At 43.0% G+C, this 16,009-nt stretch overlaps 1 protein-coding gene across 1 annotated transcript in view; it reads left to right on the top strand.

Annotated features, from left to right (window-relative positions):
* CYFIP1 (cytoplasmic FMR1 interacting protein 1) overlaps nucleotides 1–16,009 on the top strand; it is a 96,464-nt gene that overhangs the window by 71,402 nt on the left and 9,053 nt on the right. Inside the window, 2 exon segments of the mRNA XM_025195564.1 lie at nucleotides 1,175–1,265; nucleotides 12,877–13,007. Coding sequence (XP_025051349.1) covers nucleotides 1,175–1,265; nucleotides 12,877–13,007 — 222 coding nt within the window.

A 16,009-nucleotide genomic window follows, 5' to 3' on the forward strand; every position in this document is an offset into this window, starting at 1 on the left:
GGCGGAAACTACCCAAGCCTTTTGTACAGCTAGCAAGCCAATAGCTAGCCTCCACGTGTGCCTGTATTAAGATTGGCCAATAATGTGGCGGAAATCCTAATACAAATGGCGGGAACGTCTTTGTACCGTGCATCACTATAATGCAAAAGAAATGCATGATGCAAAGAAGGTTACAAAACTGGCGGGAAAAACTCCTGCACGCGGGTTCTTAATTGCAACAGAACACTCCCCTGTGCAAAAGAGCTGCAATTTAGCAGGAACACAATTTAGCGATGCCGAAGCACACACAAACAAGAAAATCACAACTTTGGGTTGTGACAAAGGGAACCACTGAGGCAAAACAGAAGTAAATCAGGAGGAGACACCTATCAAAGCCCATATGGAGAATGTCTCTTCCTACACACAAACATGAGTTAATTGCAAAGAAATACTAACTGTACTAATTAATCAACAATAGACATTTCACGCAGTTACAGACCAGACCAAGAGGAGCCTGCTTAAAATCATCATAAATATAGTCAGATAAGCTGGAAATGCTGGCTCATTTTTTCTTTTCAGAAGGTCCAGCCACAAACTTACATCCTCTTGCACTACGCAGTTGTCATCAATATTTTGTATTTTAACTTTTGTGAGTAGGACCAGCTCAGCTTGAGTTTCACAGTCATCACAGCCTTTTGATAGAGGAGGATGTCTGCTGGAAGGAGCCTAAAGAAAGACAGAAGTTAGGAAAAAAGCATTGTGCAACTTGGTCATTTAGACCTTGTTCCTGCATATTAATAATTTAATGTACATGGATGGTATTGCTGAAGAAAGTAGATTTATTCACATAAATGTTCATAGGTTCTCAAGCATTAAACTGTCTGTCAGTTCACTTGTTCAAGGTTTACAATGTGAAATTGTAATTCTGGTAATTGGAAGCTTATTAAAGCTACAGTCTGGTCTGTTTTTGGGGAAAGTTTGTGTAGATAATTCAACTAGAGTATTTTTTAAAAGGTGTTTTATGAGTATTTGTGTTTGTTTTTAAGAGTATGAAAAGAAAGGATGGTGACTTGCAGAGTGAAGAAGCACAGGATTTTTAAAACCTATTCAAGCCAGCTGTAGATTGAACTGCATAAACGGGGCTATTGTTAGTTCAACAGCACTAATGTGTTTATGACCATCTGTCTTCCTTCAGCTGCAAGGTACGATTCTTCAGTATGTGAAGACCTTAATGGAAGTGATGCCTAAGATCTGTAGGTTGCCCAGGCATGAGTATGGCTCTCCAGGTGAGTTGACCTTGGCCATTATCACGACAGTCTTAATTAGAGGACAATGATTCCCTGTTTCCAGTATCTTTTCATTAACAATTCTCATGCATGCATCTCACTGTAAATAATTTTCAAATAGCTACTGTTTATACAAGGGGCACAGAGTGCCCAACTAGTGATTGAAAGATGGTAGCACTTACTGAAAGCTGTAGAAGTTACTGAAATGCCCACCTTGTACAAATGTGGATACTTGTGAATTAAAGGCTGAAAACGGGCAATACCATAACTTAATTAAATAGGAGCTGCACTTGATAAATTCTTTTCCTGTTCTCTTATATACTTCCACATGACTCCCTGCCAGGCAGTGTTGGATATAAAGTCTATCTAAATCTTTGTAATCTAGATGCCAGATCTTTGGAGACTGTCCCTGCTCCCTCTTTTGTGCACGTGTAAGATGGCATGTGTAAAATTCCTCCGGAAGGCACGTTGGGTGCAAGTCGGGATTTAGTTCTGCCAGAAGAAATATGCCCGAGGCCAGCTGAGGGCAGGGGAGAGTTATCCTTGCCACTTAACTTGAGTCATAGCAGTTGCAGAAGAAAAACCCTCTAGAAATTGGATGGCACAAAAAGTAGTCATTGCTAATTAGTATATCATTCTGTTCAGTCAGGTTTTGCAGCTCGTTCCCCCTGGTCCCAAACATTCCTTCTCTGCAGCCTCGGTAATACAATTACTCCTTACAGTGGGTGCCTACCTTTTATTTCTCCCAAGTTACTTCAGAAAAATAAGTTATTTAGGTTTGTTAAATGGTATTTTAGCTGGAAGGAGGTTGAATTTGCTCCCTACAGCATGCATCACTGTCATAGTCAAGGCTGAACCAAATCAAGGACTTGCTAAGTGTTTTTTCCTGTTTTCTCTCCCTTGAGCATAGACGTGAATGAATCATGTCAATTACCCAGTATAAAAATGCTGAAGTGTTTGAAATGCCCTTTTTCTTGGACTAGGAATAAGCAGCAGGTGCTCTCCAACAGAACGTCACTGGTCCCTGTGTAGAGGGAAAGCAACACAAGGACCAGGAAGCTTAGGTTCATCTGTGGAAGGTCCTTTGAGCAGGTTCTGTTAGTTAGTAGAGTCCTTCCTCTCTAAGAAGCAGCAGGCAAGATGCCCTCTGGCAAGCATCCTGGCATTCATGGAGAAATCCTCCCAAGACTCTTTAGGGGACCCGTAGGCAAGGTGAAGCTCGTTTATTCAGGCAACAGCTGCCTTGGGGAGCTGGTCCAAGCCAGTGGCAGAAACTCCTGACTCAAACCTGAGCAGTTTTCAGGTGCATCATCCACCTGGTCTTCACTTAATTTTTCCCCCGGCAGAGAGAGGGGAAGCCTCCCACAGCTGATGTTAGTCCTGCCACTCAGTGCCCAGAGATTGCAATTAAGAAACGTTGTGATATAAGATACTGAACAGAAATGTGTGGACATCAATGGCATTCGCAGCAGAGGAAAGCATATAGATCATCATTTTTCTTTGTACTCTCCACTGCTCTGCCTCCCACAGCTTTCAGCATAAATACCCAAAAAGAATGAGCACTAATAAGCATGGGCACCACTAAAGAGAACTGAGAAACCCATTCTGGTCTGGTGCAAAGTGATGTGAACAAGGACCAAAGCATCCACTCTTATCTAAAGAATTACTGCAGAATGCTCTGGGCTGGCTTGATGGATTGTGCATGTATCAATTTAAATGTGTTTCTTTTCTTTTATCTATTTATGACTAGCTATGACCGCTTAGCAGCCCCCAACTTCTTGTGCAGCTCAAACTTCTTCCATTTGAACAGTATGTGAGACTTGAGCTACTGCAACTTTATATCCAGCCTTGCAGATTTGTAAGTGGCTGCTAAAAGGAACGGCAGATGGAGGGAAGGGCACTAGAGTTCAAGGGTCCTACTTCACCAAAGGTTTTGTTTCCATAGAAACGATCTTAGAATGGTGCAGAACCAGCTCATTTTGTATTTTTGGATAAATATAATTATGACAAAATTAATGGTAAGGTTTGAAGGCCTGGTAGTGGCTCTCAGGGTCTCAAAGGCATGCTGTCCTGTATGCTTATTTTCAACTCATCTCCTTGTTTAAACCATTGTGGAAATACAGTTTTCTTACTTAACTTTGACTTTCTTACTACTAAGCTTTTTCAGTACATGAAGATGACTGCTCTTGTTCTAAACATCACAGGTAGTGAGTGCCCTGCCCTGCCTTATTAAAATGTTCCTGGCCATCAGCAAAATCTTGAATGTTGTCATCGTTGTGGGAGCAAGGTCAGAGTTGTGCTATTGGTGGAGAAGCTGTAGAGGGGAACAGAGGAAGGGGGGGGGGAAAAAAATCCCCGCCTACTATATGAACAAAAATTGCGTAATTTTAAGGATATGAAATTGCTATATGCGGACTTTGGAGAATAACTGTTTTAAGGTTCTAAGACCTAAAATGATTTAAAGCAGTCCTGGAAATGATGTTAGGCAGGCAAGCTCCCCTTCTTTTCCCCTCCCTCTAAAAAATAAAAATGGATTAAGGCCTGACTAGTCCCTGAATGTATATATGCCCAGTTCCCCCATCTCCAAAAATGGTAATGTTTCAGTCTCCACCATCCATGGGATCTCGTACTGTATTGTTTTGGTGCCCCAGGGCACTGGTGGAGTGCTGTTAAGGCTGCTGTTAAGGCCACAGATTTCTTTCAGCTGTTTTAGCAAGCTGTGAGGAGGAGGAGGATTGCTGGAAGCCTCCCAGAATGTGATCGGAAGGGAAGTATGCCAGTAAACTACTCTGGATCCTCTCAGTAGGACAGGGAATTCGGAGTGACGCCAGGGTTCAAAGTCTACTTCACTGTACCAGCGGCAGGAGAAAGCAGGATGACTCTTGAGGGTGTCGCAGCAGAAAAAAGGGGAATTTTGACTGGCTGGGTTTAATGCTTTTCCGAACCCAAGTATTTGTGCATTTGCCTGCACGGAATTCACTTTCAAGTGCTTGGTGTTCTAAACTTTAGTTTTCCTTTCTGCAGTGAAATCTCAAGAATTTCAATAAGGCTATTTGAAAGCCGATTGCCTTGGAGATGGCCTTCAAAGGCATGCGCTTATTGGATGGGAATAAAAATTATTCTGATCCCCTGTTGAGAAAACAAAGCAGAAATTGAAATAGCGTTTTCATAAGATGAAAATCCTAAAGAGCCTTGGTGAGGCAATAAATGCTCTATCAAATACAAAAAAAGAGAATAACAGCTTTCTCGTTTAGTGAACAAAGCAAACAAGGGTGCAGAGGTTGTAATGTATAATAGGCCTTGATCACTCAGACTTATGCATGCACTTCACCCTGTATGTAGGAAGTAGTCCTCCTGAAGTCGATTGCAAAATGTATGTATTTATGTGATCAAGACCTTGGGTTTGTATTAAAATAACTATATGAGAGAGAACATAAAATTAAAGGTTATACTATGGCATCCAGCTTGTGAGGTGGCTTTTTAACATGGATTTTAGGAGAGATTTAACTTCATAATGAGTAAATAAGCATTGTACTGCAGAAAGTAAATCATAGCAGACAACTAAACCAACTTAATTCCTTTAAAAATCAGACATGGCACTAATCTATGGTTTAAATGTACTACAGGTAGCAGATTTATGTCCTAAAACCTGTTAGATGATAGACTTGTTATAATCTTTGGGGAACAGTTGACCATAATTTTTCAATATGAAGCAGGATTGTTTTACAGAAAATAAGGTGTGACCTCCAATGGTGAAATCCAACCAGTTTAAATTGCCTATGTTGACTTTGTCAGCAAATTTAGGAAACCAGACCATGCAGCTAAAATGCATCTCCCCTACGAGCCGAGGGATCTCTGAGCCATGAAGCAGGAATGAGGCCTGGTCCCTTATTAATCCTGTAGACTTTACTGGATATATTTTACAACAAACCAACTTTGCTATTGAAAGCTGTGCAAACCAGATAGATGCAAGCAATAAATGTATGAATAACATTAAATAAGTCTAGTCAAGTCACACCCTTTCCTGTTATGTCTGTATGGATAACGAGATTTAATTAAAGAGTCAGTCAGCCTTGAAAAAGAGTCTTGAATAATTGTTCCTGGGGATACTGTGAATCTTCAGGTGATTTAATAATTAAAAAATTGTGCCTGTTGAGTTTGTTTAAATGAAATACTGTCAAAGGTGTGAAATTTCACACCACATCTGCAATTCAATACAACTGTTACTCCTAGGACCATTTGATTTGGAGGCATGGGGTTAGGTTTCTAGGAAAATGTTCTGGCTTTATTGTGTATATTTAATCTGCTGTATATGGTACAACCGTATGTTTTACCATGTAGATGGAGGTTGGCATCACTGAAACACTCGCCAGAACTTGACTAGTGTTTGTGTCCAGCACATGGCTCCAGTCTGCTGCCTTGGGCAGTGGTTCCTTTAACATTTTGCTTGCCTTGTTGGAGCGTGCAGTGGTGCAGAGCAGTAAGAGCCTGCAAGATGCATTCCACCTGTATGATAGGTGGTGGCTGTACAGAGAGAATTTGCCTTTTCTAGTATCAGCATGTACTGGTATCAACTGTGCATTAAATACTGTTTTAATTGCAGACCAGGTGGCCTGACTTGCACAGCCACAATGGAGCAACGGCATCAGTGTTGGCAGCAACTGTGGGATTGTTCCCTCTCCTTCCCTCCCCTGCTCTTTTTTCCCCCCCTTGAACAAGCTGTTGTTGTTAGCCCCAGAACCCCTGCCAGAATCCAGACCTCACTTTTGTAAAGGAGGTGAAGAGAATGGTAATTTCTTGCATATGTAAAGCTGCTGACAGCAGGTAGGGTTGTTCCTTACAGCACTGCCAGGAGGTCAGGGTGCATAAAAACTGTGATTTTTAAAAAAACAATCGTAAAACCCCCAAAACTCAAACTCTACAAAATAGTTTTGCTTTCATTTATCTTGAAACACGCTAGTTCCTCACTTTCCACTTTTATAATTGTAGACTGCCAAAGCTGATGTACTAAGAAATTAGCTAATTTAGTAGCATGTATATTTTATGCAGAGATTTCCCTACCCCCAGAAGCGTGCATTTAGATTGCTTGTTGCTTCTGCATAAGTCATGCTTAGGGCCTTGGTGTTATTACTAAAAGAACAACACAAATAGGAACTATAAAACTGATAAGTAAATAGATTACTGTATATTTATAAAGGATATCACCTTGCAACATATGCTTGGACCAGGCCATATGCATCCATTAAGGCTTATATGTGGGAAATGGTGGCACTTATGTTCTTGAATCATTCTAGGTATCTCAGGATGGATTTTTAGAAGTACATCCAAGTGGATTTAGGAACCTTGTTTTTTGAGCTGTTGTCCACAGAATGAAAATTCACAATAACTGTGTGAGTGTATTGAAAGTATAACTTACCATTTTTTGTCTATGAAGCAATTGTGTTTTGTAATGTTCATGACATGGAAGAAGTTTCTAATAAGTACAGTTTTAGCCCCTGAACTGCAAAACTTGTGTAAGAATGTTTTAGTCATCTTGAGGAAGTCAGCTGCACTATTCACAATGGTAATATTCTCCTCCTGTTTAAGTTTTTGCAGGATCAGGGCCTTAATTTTCTTTTTTGCGTGTAGTACTTTCATAAATTTAAGTAAGAAGAATATTAAGGGTGTAATATGCCACCCTACCAGCAGTGGCATATTACAGTAAAATTTGTCATCACTATCCTTACCCTCAAGCTTCTGTAAATTGATTTTTCTAATACTTTTGATGTAAAGTTTCAGTACCACAGATTTTTCAAGGTTAAAGTTTACAAAGCCTCCACCTGATTTGAAGCAACCACCCATTATAAGTCAGTGATTTAATTTGTCGCTTTTTGCTAGCAGCTCCGTGAGACTGATGCAACGGATTGGGGAGGGCTGTCTCCAGTGAGCCAGCAGGGTGGCCGTGTGCTACAGGAATGGTGGAAGTGGGCTTTGTGCTAAGTCTTCTTGCTGGCAGCTTCACGGGCTCCAGTTTCAAAAGTTCACAGAAATTTACAGGAAGCTGGGACAAAGTAATTCATAAAAACGGGTACAAAACCTACTTCTGTCAACCTGTCTCGATGTGCCCTGAAAAACAAGCGCGTTCCTGGCATTCAGTGATGCATGGTCATGCTAATTGTAGATCCAGAGGACAGATTAAATATAAGTTCTCTGTTTGGCATAACAATCTAATAAGCTTTCAGGGATTTATTGTTAAGTGCCGTGTCAAACTGATCATTAGAAATATTTTCAGCAAAACCCTTTTAGTGTTTAATTTGCTTATAGGTTTTAACTGGAATAAAACAAAATATGTAATACACAGCTTTGAGCCGTTGATTTCATGTGCCAGAGAAGGACAGCAATATATGAAATGGAACCCAACTAAAAGTCTGTTTATGAAGGGTGATTTTATTATAACACATGCACCACACTCTCTTCTTGTGCGTTCTATTAAATTTGGCTGGACCTTGAGAGGTGTTTGCATGGAGGCAAGCATAAGTTTTTATTGGTGTCTAGTGGGGCTGTATTAAAGAAACAGAAGTCTTGATTGAGGGTCTGGGTGTAAGGAGCTGAGAGAGTGACTTTTAAACTTTTTAAACCCTTATTATACAAATATTAAAAACAAATGGAGAATGTGCAGAGGTATGTGGCCTTCCCAGGAGCTGAGCATGAAACACTTGTTAGCAACAAAAACCGTGTCCCCGGAGATTGGATCGCTCTCCCTCATGTCCCTTATATGCACCAGATGTCCATCTTCCACCTTGTGGAGGGCTCCCTCAGTGGCCCAGCATGACACAAACTAGTCCTCATTTTGTTGCAAGGTGAAGTGTTCAAATTCACGTGCACCCAGACCAGGAAGCAGAAGAGTTGGAGTGTACTGTCAGAGCTGGCCTTTGTGATTTGGTTTCTGTGGTTTTTCAGTCACCATCTTGGCCTGGTCCAGCAGAAAATTGGACAGGCAGGTTACACTCCCCTTGGCTGTTCAGTACAGAAGAGGAGATATACACAGTCTTGGAGAAGTCCAAGTCCAGGCCAAAGAGGGTGCTGAAGGCAACAAAGAGTGACAGCAGCCAGGGATGGTCCAGGAAGACTACTTCCTCACAGTAAGGGCAGGCTGCTGATGCTGATGGATCCAAATCCAAGGTACCCCTGGCCAGGGCCCCATGCAGTAGCTGCTTCTGGAGGTCACCAGTTGTTTTGGCAATGGGTAGCTTGTACAGGGTACATTAGGCCAATCGGGCTCCGTCTGGTGTTGATGCCACTAGGTATTGCCTCCAAGTCGTATCAGAGCAGGCAGTAAGGACACGGGAATAATGCACTTTGATTGTACAGTGCCTTCCCAGAAGAGATTGCAAAGCAGATCCCATCACTGTTCTTGCTGGCATGGGAAGGGATAGTACAGTGCCAGCAGCTGGGGTCATGGCCAATGGGAACACCAGGCCCATCAAGTGCTGCCATAGCGTGTGGAACAATGGCTCAATGGTGACGGCATAGAACATTTTGGAAAGAGGGCAGACTTGCTGGGTACCCCCGCGTACTGGGAGCAGGGCACATAGCTCTCCGTTCACCTGCAGGAAGCTGAAGGTATCCTGGTACAGGATCTGGATGGTTGAGGGAGAATACAGGCCTCAAACCAAAGGCTTTCAAAGTCCAGAATAAGAAATTGTGGTTGACCAATTGGAGGATCTTTCTTGATCCAGGGAGACCAGGCCAAAGTTCAGGCCAAAGCATTTCATAGCTGCCGGCATGTCATTGTAGCAGAAATGGATTTTCCTGGGTGGTTCTTCCAGGTGCACTGTAGCTCTGTTTGGGGCCAACAATGGACCACACCGAGCCGGTTAGTCATGGCTTTGGTTAGGATTTTGGAATTGGTACACAGGCACACAATACTGGTTGCCAGTTCTACATGTTACCGAGATCTCCTTTCTTGGGAAGCAGCATGATTGCTGCTCACTGGCAGCTGACCAGCATGATCCCATCACTGATGCTGTCCTAGAAGACGTGCAGGACGTCCAGGCTGAGGAGGAGCCAAAAGGTCTTGCAGAATTTGGGTAATCTGTCAAGACCTGATGCCTTCCCCATGGTGAGGCCTTCAACAGCAGTGGTCATTTTTGCCAAGGCTGGCTTCTGTTCAAGCTTGTCAGCAACAGACATGGAGAGTTGAGGGAGGCCCTTGTGCAGGTGTTGAATAGCCTCTGGACAGGCAGGCTCAGCTGCAGACAGCTCTGTGTAGAAGCTAAACCCATGGTAATGGATCTCGGCAGGGTATGGGAGCACCTGGCCTGATGGGGTTGTAAGGTGACTGATCTCTTGTTCTGTTTACTTTTCTCTAGGTTGAAAAAGGACTAGGTCAGGACATTGGCCTGAGTTCTTGGAAGTGGGCTTAAGTTCTTGCATCCCAGGCCATGCCTTCTACCACTTCTCTTAAGGAGTTTTTCTGGAGCTTAAGGCTTTTATACAGCCTGAGGTCATGACCACAGAAATACCTGCAGCAGAAGCAATTTAGCTTGATTTTTGTACAGTGATTTTTCCTGGATTAGTTAACTCTGCTGAGAAGCAGAGTGCGTTAGCTCAAATGGAGTGTCACGCCAACCTGGCAATACTGCTTTTGGTACCAGAGCTGGCTTAGGTGTCTCGGCACACCACTGCCTTGGGCCGTGTAGAAATACTGCACAAAATGCTGGAAATTCCGCTACTCGCCTTGGAAAGTTTTTCAAGGCTTAATCACGTTCACAAGTAAGCTTAAATGGGAAATGAGGCAAAACGATCTAGCTTTAACTTCCTGTTATTGGTTCTTATGATACCATTATCTCACAAATTAGAGAGCCCTGTTGCTGGTTGTGCCACAGGGTTGGGCCCTGTTGTTTCCGGGGTTTCAGGGATCAAATCCTGTGAGAGCACTGCAAAGGGGAGAGCCCTATGTTCTCCTGTTGCAGAAGTGTGTCCAGGAATCCCCAGGAACGTGCATCTTGCTGCCGGACTTTGACTTAGGCCATGCCTCTGCAAGTGGGAGAAACCCTGCAGGGAAGTTTCCAGGACATGCAGGATCGGGCCCTGGAAATCCTGGGAGTGTCTGCCTGGGGCAGCTGGAGCGTGAGGGCTGCTCTAGGCTGCCTGCACTCTCCCACAATAAAGCAAACAGATGTCTGCTGCAAAAAAGCTGCACAAAAGCTTACTACCTATTGTCACAACCACAAGTTTTGGACATTTGTGGTGCGACAAGGGGCATGGATGTCTGTTTGCTTGGGCTTTGTGCTGCTGTAGCATAAAGGCAATGTCTGCTTTTTTCTTCTTTAAAAAAAAATACAGCTTTTTTTTTTTTTCTCTGCCATCTCTAATTCTTCTTCCTCCTTCTCAAAATAAGAACCACCTGAGCTGTACAGGATATTCTTGCATTGGTCTTGCAATACACGGAGGCATTAGAACTGACCTCCTGATTCCTGATCACTGCTCTTTAAACCCATCCATGGATTGCACTATTTTTCTAGTCATCGTGTTGAATTGGAGTTCACCTTGACCACTGTCACTCGTGAATCCTTTTCAGTGTCAGAGCTTTCCGGGGTATGGCCTCCCACTCTTGTTCTGTCTATCATAATTTGTTTCTGGAAACGTGGCCTTGCTTTTTCTTGTTGGTGAGGTGACTACTTGGGTATTGTGTAATGCTATTTTTTTTTCCTTTAATAACATACTTAGGCATCATACAAAAGTTTGAGTCTCTGCAGATATCCTCACCAATCACATTTTATGATATTATCAAAAAGTAAAATTGGGTTTGTTTTTGCCAGGACCTTTTTCCAGAAAGTTGTGTTGGCTGACACCATTCCTGTCTTTCACTGTAAACTTCTGGTTCCTTAGCCTAATTTATGTGAGATTGGTGGTACAACTGGGCCTGAGTCTACAGCTCATCTGTCTCATCCCCTTTATGCCTGCTCTTCTCACCTTGTTCCCTGTATTTCATGCTACTATCTCTCTTCCCCCTGCACCTGAATGGATATCCTGTTTGTTTCCATTGAAGAATCCCTTCTGAAAACCCATTCTTTGCCCTCAAAACTACTGGTGTCCACCCTTGTGTGATGATCTCCTCTTACAGCATTTCATTTTTAATTTATAATAATCAGAACTTTTATTGTACTGGGGCATCTTTAGGGTATTTAAGTCCTGACTCTTTAATCTTTGTCTTCTTCCCTTATGTAGTTTTTATCTTCTTTGGGGCAGTGCTTCAGTGAAAGGGCCATGTCCTGTTAGGCCACTCTTTTGTTTTTAACAGAATGAATCATATGTTTGACTGACCTGTTAAGTCAGAAAAATGTTGGAAGAGGTAACATTTGGCTGGCCATATCCTGCACCTTGAGTGGTGCTTGGTCCTACATTTGCATGTGTGATTTTCTCATTCAGGGAGATTGGTTTAGTAAGTGCATGACCTCTGTCTCCAGCATCAGTAATGGATTGCACCATACTGTGTCCAAACTGCTAACTTAGTACAGGTCACGGGGATCTCAAAGGATGCCTGGGAAGTCTTACTGCTTGCCTTTTTCGTTGTTCCATGTCATTTACTATCAAAGTAGGATAATACTCAATCAGATGTACAGAGAGAGCACCATTTAACTCTATAGTTCACATAAGTGATGTTGCTGCTTTAGCTTACTGTTCAGGAACTTTACACTGCCTTGTATGATTGAACTCAAGAATCTTCTTGAGATGGAGGTTTTTTTGTTTGTCTGTTATTTTGTGAAAAATTATGCTAGAAATAGGAGCTGAATTTCTACTCAGCTGAATTCTTCCTCAGCCAGCCAATGAGGAGTTTGATACATCCTGGTTCTCCCTCTTTTTCTGCTGTCCACTTCAGCCCCAGGCCACACACAGCACCTTCATTTTCTCTCTCAGAGCAGTACTGCAGTTTTCTTCTTCCACTGGCATTAATCTGAAGCTGATGGCACTCTCCAAAAAGGATTCTCCATCTCCTCAGCCCTCTGTGTCCTATTGCTTCCTTCCTGGTTGGGACTTGACAGCGATTTTTTTGAGTGAAGTGCACCCTGGGGTCAGGAATAGCATCAAAAACAGGAAGCCCAGGCAGGACTGAGAGCAAACAAGGGTCCTGTTGCATCTTCCTTCCTCGGGAGCCCCTTTCCCCAACTTACATACCATGTCCTTCCCCGCAAAACCCTTGGAAACTTCTAATTTGCACAAATTATCTGAGTTCTAAAGGTCATCCCCAGCTTTAACGTATTTTGCCTTTTTTCTGAATATTCTTAAATATGGCTCAGTTAGTTTATCTTAAGGCCAAGTACACAAATAGTCCAACACAATAAGCTGCGCAGATATCCCTCAATGTCAATGCAGTTGTCACAGTGGAACTGCACCAGGGCAGTCAGTAGAGGTAATTAGCATAAATGTCTTTCATGAAATGTTGCTTGTTATAAAACTGCTGTATTGCTTTTGGAGAGCAGGACAAAAGTCCTGATTCCTATGACTTTATTCACATAACCAGGGCCTCTTAACATTTAAGCTCAGTAAGTTAATGGCTCTGTGTGTGGTCACTACTGGAATAGTTGGCTTTGATTCCTCACACATTGTTTATTCATTTTGATCTCAGGTATCCTGGAATTTTTCCACCATCAGCTGAAGGACATTGTTGAATATGCAGAACTGAAGACAGTGTGTTTCCAGAATTTGCGGGAGGTGGGAAATGCTGTGCTTTTCTGTCTGCTCATTGAACAGAGCCTGGTAGGTACCTAAATGCTGTTGGAAAACATTGTGTATCCCAAAAGGTTTGATTGCACTTGTCACAGACTAAAACCACTGACTTAGAGTCTGAATTTTCCCTGCAGGGAACGTAAGATTCCCTGTAGTAAAGAGACTTGTTCTGGGGAGAAAGATCTTTTGGCTACAGAAATAAGATTGGTGTAACAGAGCTCTAATGCTCAAGGAAAGGACGCTGTGAACAGTGGTCAGGCCTTGAGGAAGAGAGTATCAGTTGCGCTGCTCTGACAGTGCCCCTGAAAGGGAGACCTGGCTGTGCATCTGGTCTTTGTAGTGGGTAATTACTTAGTGCTCCAGCAAATGCACTTAAAGAAGTAGGGTGGGGAAGCAAGAGGGAGACAGGGATAATACATCTGTTTTGGACTGAAAAGAGGAAATAATCATCAGATCTGGGATGAGGAGCACTCTCTCTCCATGTGCCTACTATGACCCCATCACTTACCAAGAAACAGGACTCTCAATTGTAGTGTTCTTCATTTTCTCTTAAGCTCTTGAGTTTTTACATCCAGTTTCAATAGATTTCAGTAGACTACACAAGAACCCTCAGTTAAACCATTACATCTCATGTTTTGTTACTGCAGAGGACATGTAGTAGCACTATTTCTCTTTAGAGCAGTTGTTCTGGTCTCGTATTGTCATCGAATTCGAGTGCCTCTCAGGAATGGAAAAACAGCAAGAACATTATGTTGGAGCAGTATATTGTGATTGTAGCATAGAAATTGGGCACATAGTGTGGTCCCTAAGTCTGTAAGATGCACCTCTACCCTGCCTTTTGCCTGACCTCAGACTAACACAGCTAAATACCTTTTGGTCTCCGTGTTACTTCCTGATGGATCATCCTTATATTTTGAAACACCTGAAGTTCAGATCTTGCCAGATTAGCAAAACTAAGGTGAGAGCAGGTATGGAATGTGTCTTTTAAATAGGGAGTTGGAATAACTAATCATACATAGATCATGAAGAAAATGAGGTGCTTTTTCTAATCAGAAACACAAACTGTAGTGTGTTTAGACTTTATATGGTTCTATATGTAACTAAGAACAGAATGAACTAGCATAACAGACTTTAGCAGTTCACTCTTAGATACTCATTGAGGACACACTGGAACAGAAGGTCGTCATTAAGCATCAGCAAAATGATGAAGTGTTTGTCAAGGCTGTGACAGAAAGTAGACTCACTTCTTTTTTTGCTATTGGAGGGCTTCAGGAGAGTTAATTAAAAAGGTACCTTTATATTGTGACGTACGGTCTGGGGAATAAAAAGAACTTGGCTCTGTTCTCAGGAGATTGGGGCCAAAGCTCTACGTGGGCTATGTGACCAAGCCAGTCTTCATCATGTTTGTTTTCTTTGACTGTAACATAAGGACCTAAGGATGTTGTGAAGCTAAATAAGCTTCTGTTTTGTAACGTTTGTGTGGAAGATGCTATAAAAAGGGAAAATATGGACTGCACAAGTAAGGACACCTACAGTTAAGGTCGCTTGGCATTTTAAATTATAGGACCTTCTTTTCATTCATAACTCTTCCAAGTTTAAACTCTTTTGACCAAAATCTTCCATGCTAGATATTTGCCTGAGGCTGAATTTTTCTCTTAAGACTTTGGCTAAATTGGTTGAACTATTTCTGAGAAGATAATTAGGGCAAATAAAATCCAGTAATAGTAACATCAAGAAGCAATAAGGCCTCTGTGTTTTAGAGCAGAGACTTGAAATTTGGCAAGCTTGTCCTGGTGCAAGGTGTGTGCTCTTTTTTTGGTCCCTATAAAAAGGTCCTACCCCATGTTTTGGAAAGTTAAGTCTCTGAAAAATCTGAGTTCCTGTGGTCTCAGTAGAGACAGACCTCTTGGTATTGGGCAGCTAAATTATTTAAAAATTGCATCTCTGCAGAGTGTGGTCCAGCCCTTTGCAGTGTTTGTGTTACAGTTGGATTGTGCATGCTTGATCCCTACAAAAAGTCTAACTCTGCTGTGTCTGGGCTCTCTCCTGCATTTAATATTCTTTTTTTGGCTGGTCCTTGGGTAACATGTAAAAGGAGGAACAGCTTGAGTGGGGGCCTTAGCAAGAGCCAGATAGGGCAGGGAGGAAGGAATGAACCTGCAAGGGAGAAGCCTAGGTAGCCAGAACAAAGGGAGGATGCAAGTGAGCAGAGGGAATCAGAAAATGAGGAAGAACTGGGAGAGAACAAGAATATTTCCTAGGTTTTGAATCCTTGAATTTGCAACCTTAATGTTCTTCTTGTATAAGCTTTTTAATGTGCTGACAGATGCATAGCGCACAAAATGCAAAATCTGTGAACAGGGCAAACAGGAGAAATGGTGATCTGTCGCTACGCACCTTTATCACGTTGCAGCATGGGAAGTTTAGATTAGACGTGAGGAAAAACTTTCTCATGAGGAGGGTAGTAAAGCATTGGAACAGGTTACACAGAGAGCTTGTGAAACCTTGATTCTTACGTTGGTTCCGTATGGGATCGGCACCAATATAAGGAAAATTGACTGTATCAGCAGTCGGCTTTTTTTGGCTGATGTGGCTGATAATGCCACTGATAAATGCACGCAGGCAGCCAGGAGTACAGCCTGGCAGTGTGGAGAGCAGCCAGGTCCAGCTGGTAAGTCTGTTGCAAGGGAAGGGGCATGGGAGCGGGCAGGTTGAGGCCCCAGTGGTGAGGGAAGGAGTGGGGCAGGGGCTGGGGCAAGGGCAGGTGCTATACAGTCAGGGCGGGTCATGGGATGGAGCTGCAAGCAGCTTGTCCAGGGAGTGACTCTGGCCCAAGCAGGGGCATGTGCCCAACCAGGGGTGTGGGAAGAGTCCAGCACAGCCCCAGCCTGCAGTGGCAGCCCATCCTTGCCCCATGCACACATCTGGGGGCACATACCCCTCATGCCCTCCTGGGCTGCATGCAGCAGCCTCTCCGCATGCCCCCCGGACGAACCACTTGCAGCTCCGCCCTCCACTCCGCCCCTGCCCCA

Source organism: Alligator sinensis, unplaced genomic scaffold (assembly GCF_000455745.1).
Source record: "Alligator sinensis unplaced genomic scaffold, ASM45574v1 scaffold144_2, whole genome shotgun sequence".
In the NCBI taxonomy this organism is placed as follows: domain Eukaryota; kingdom Metazoa; phylum Chordata; order Crocodylia; family Alligatoridae; genus Alligator; species Alligator sinensis.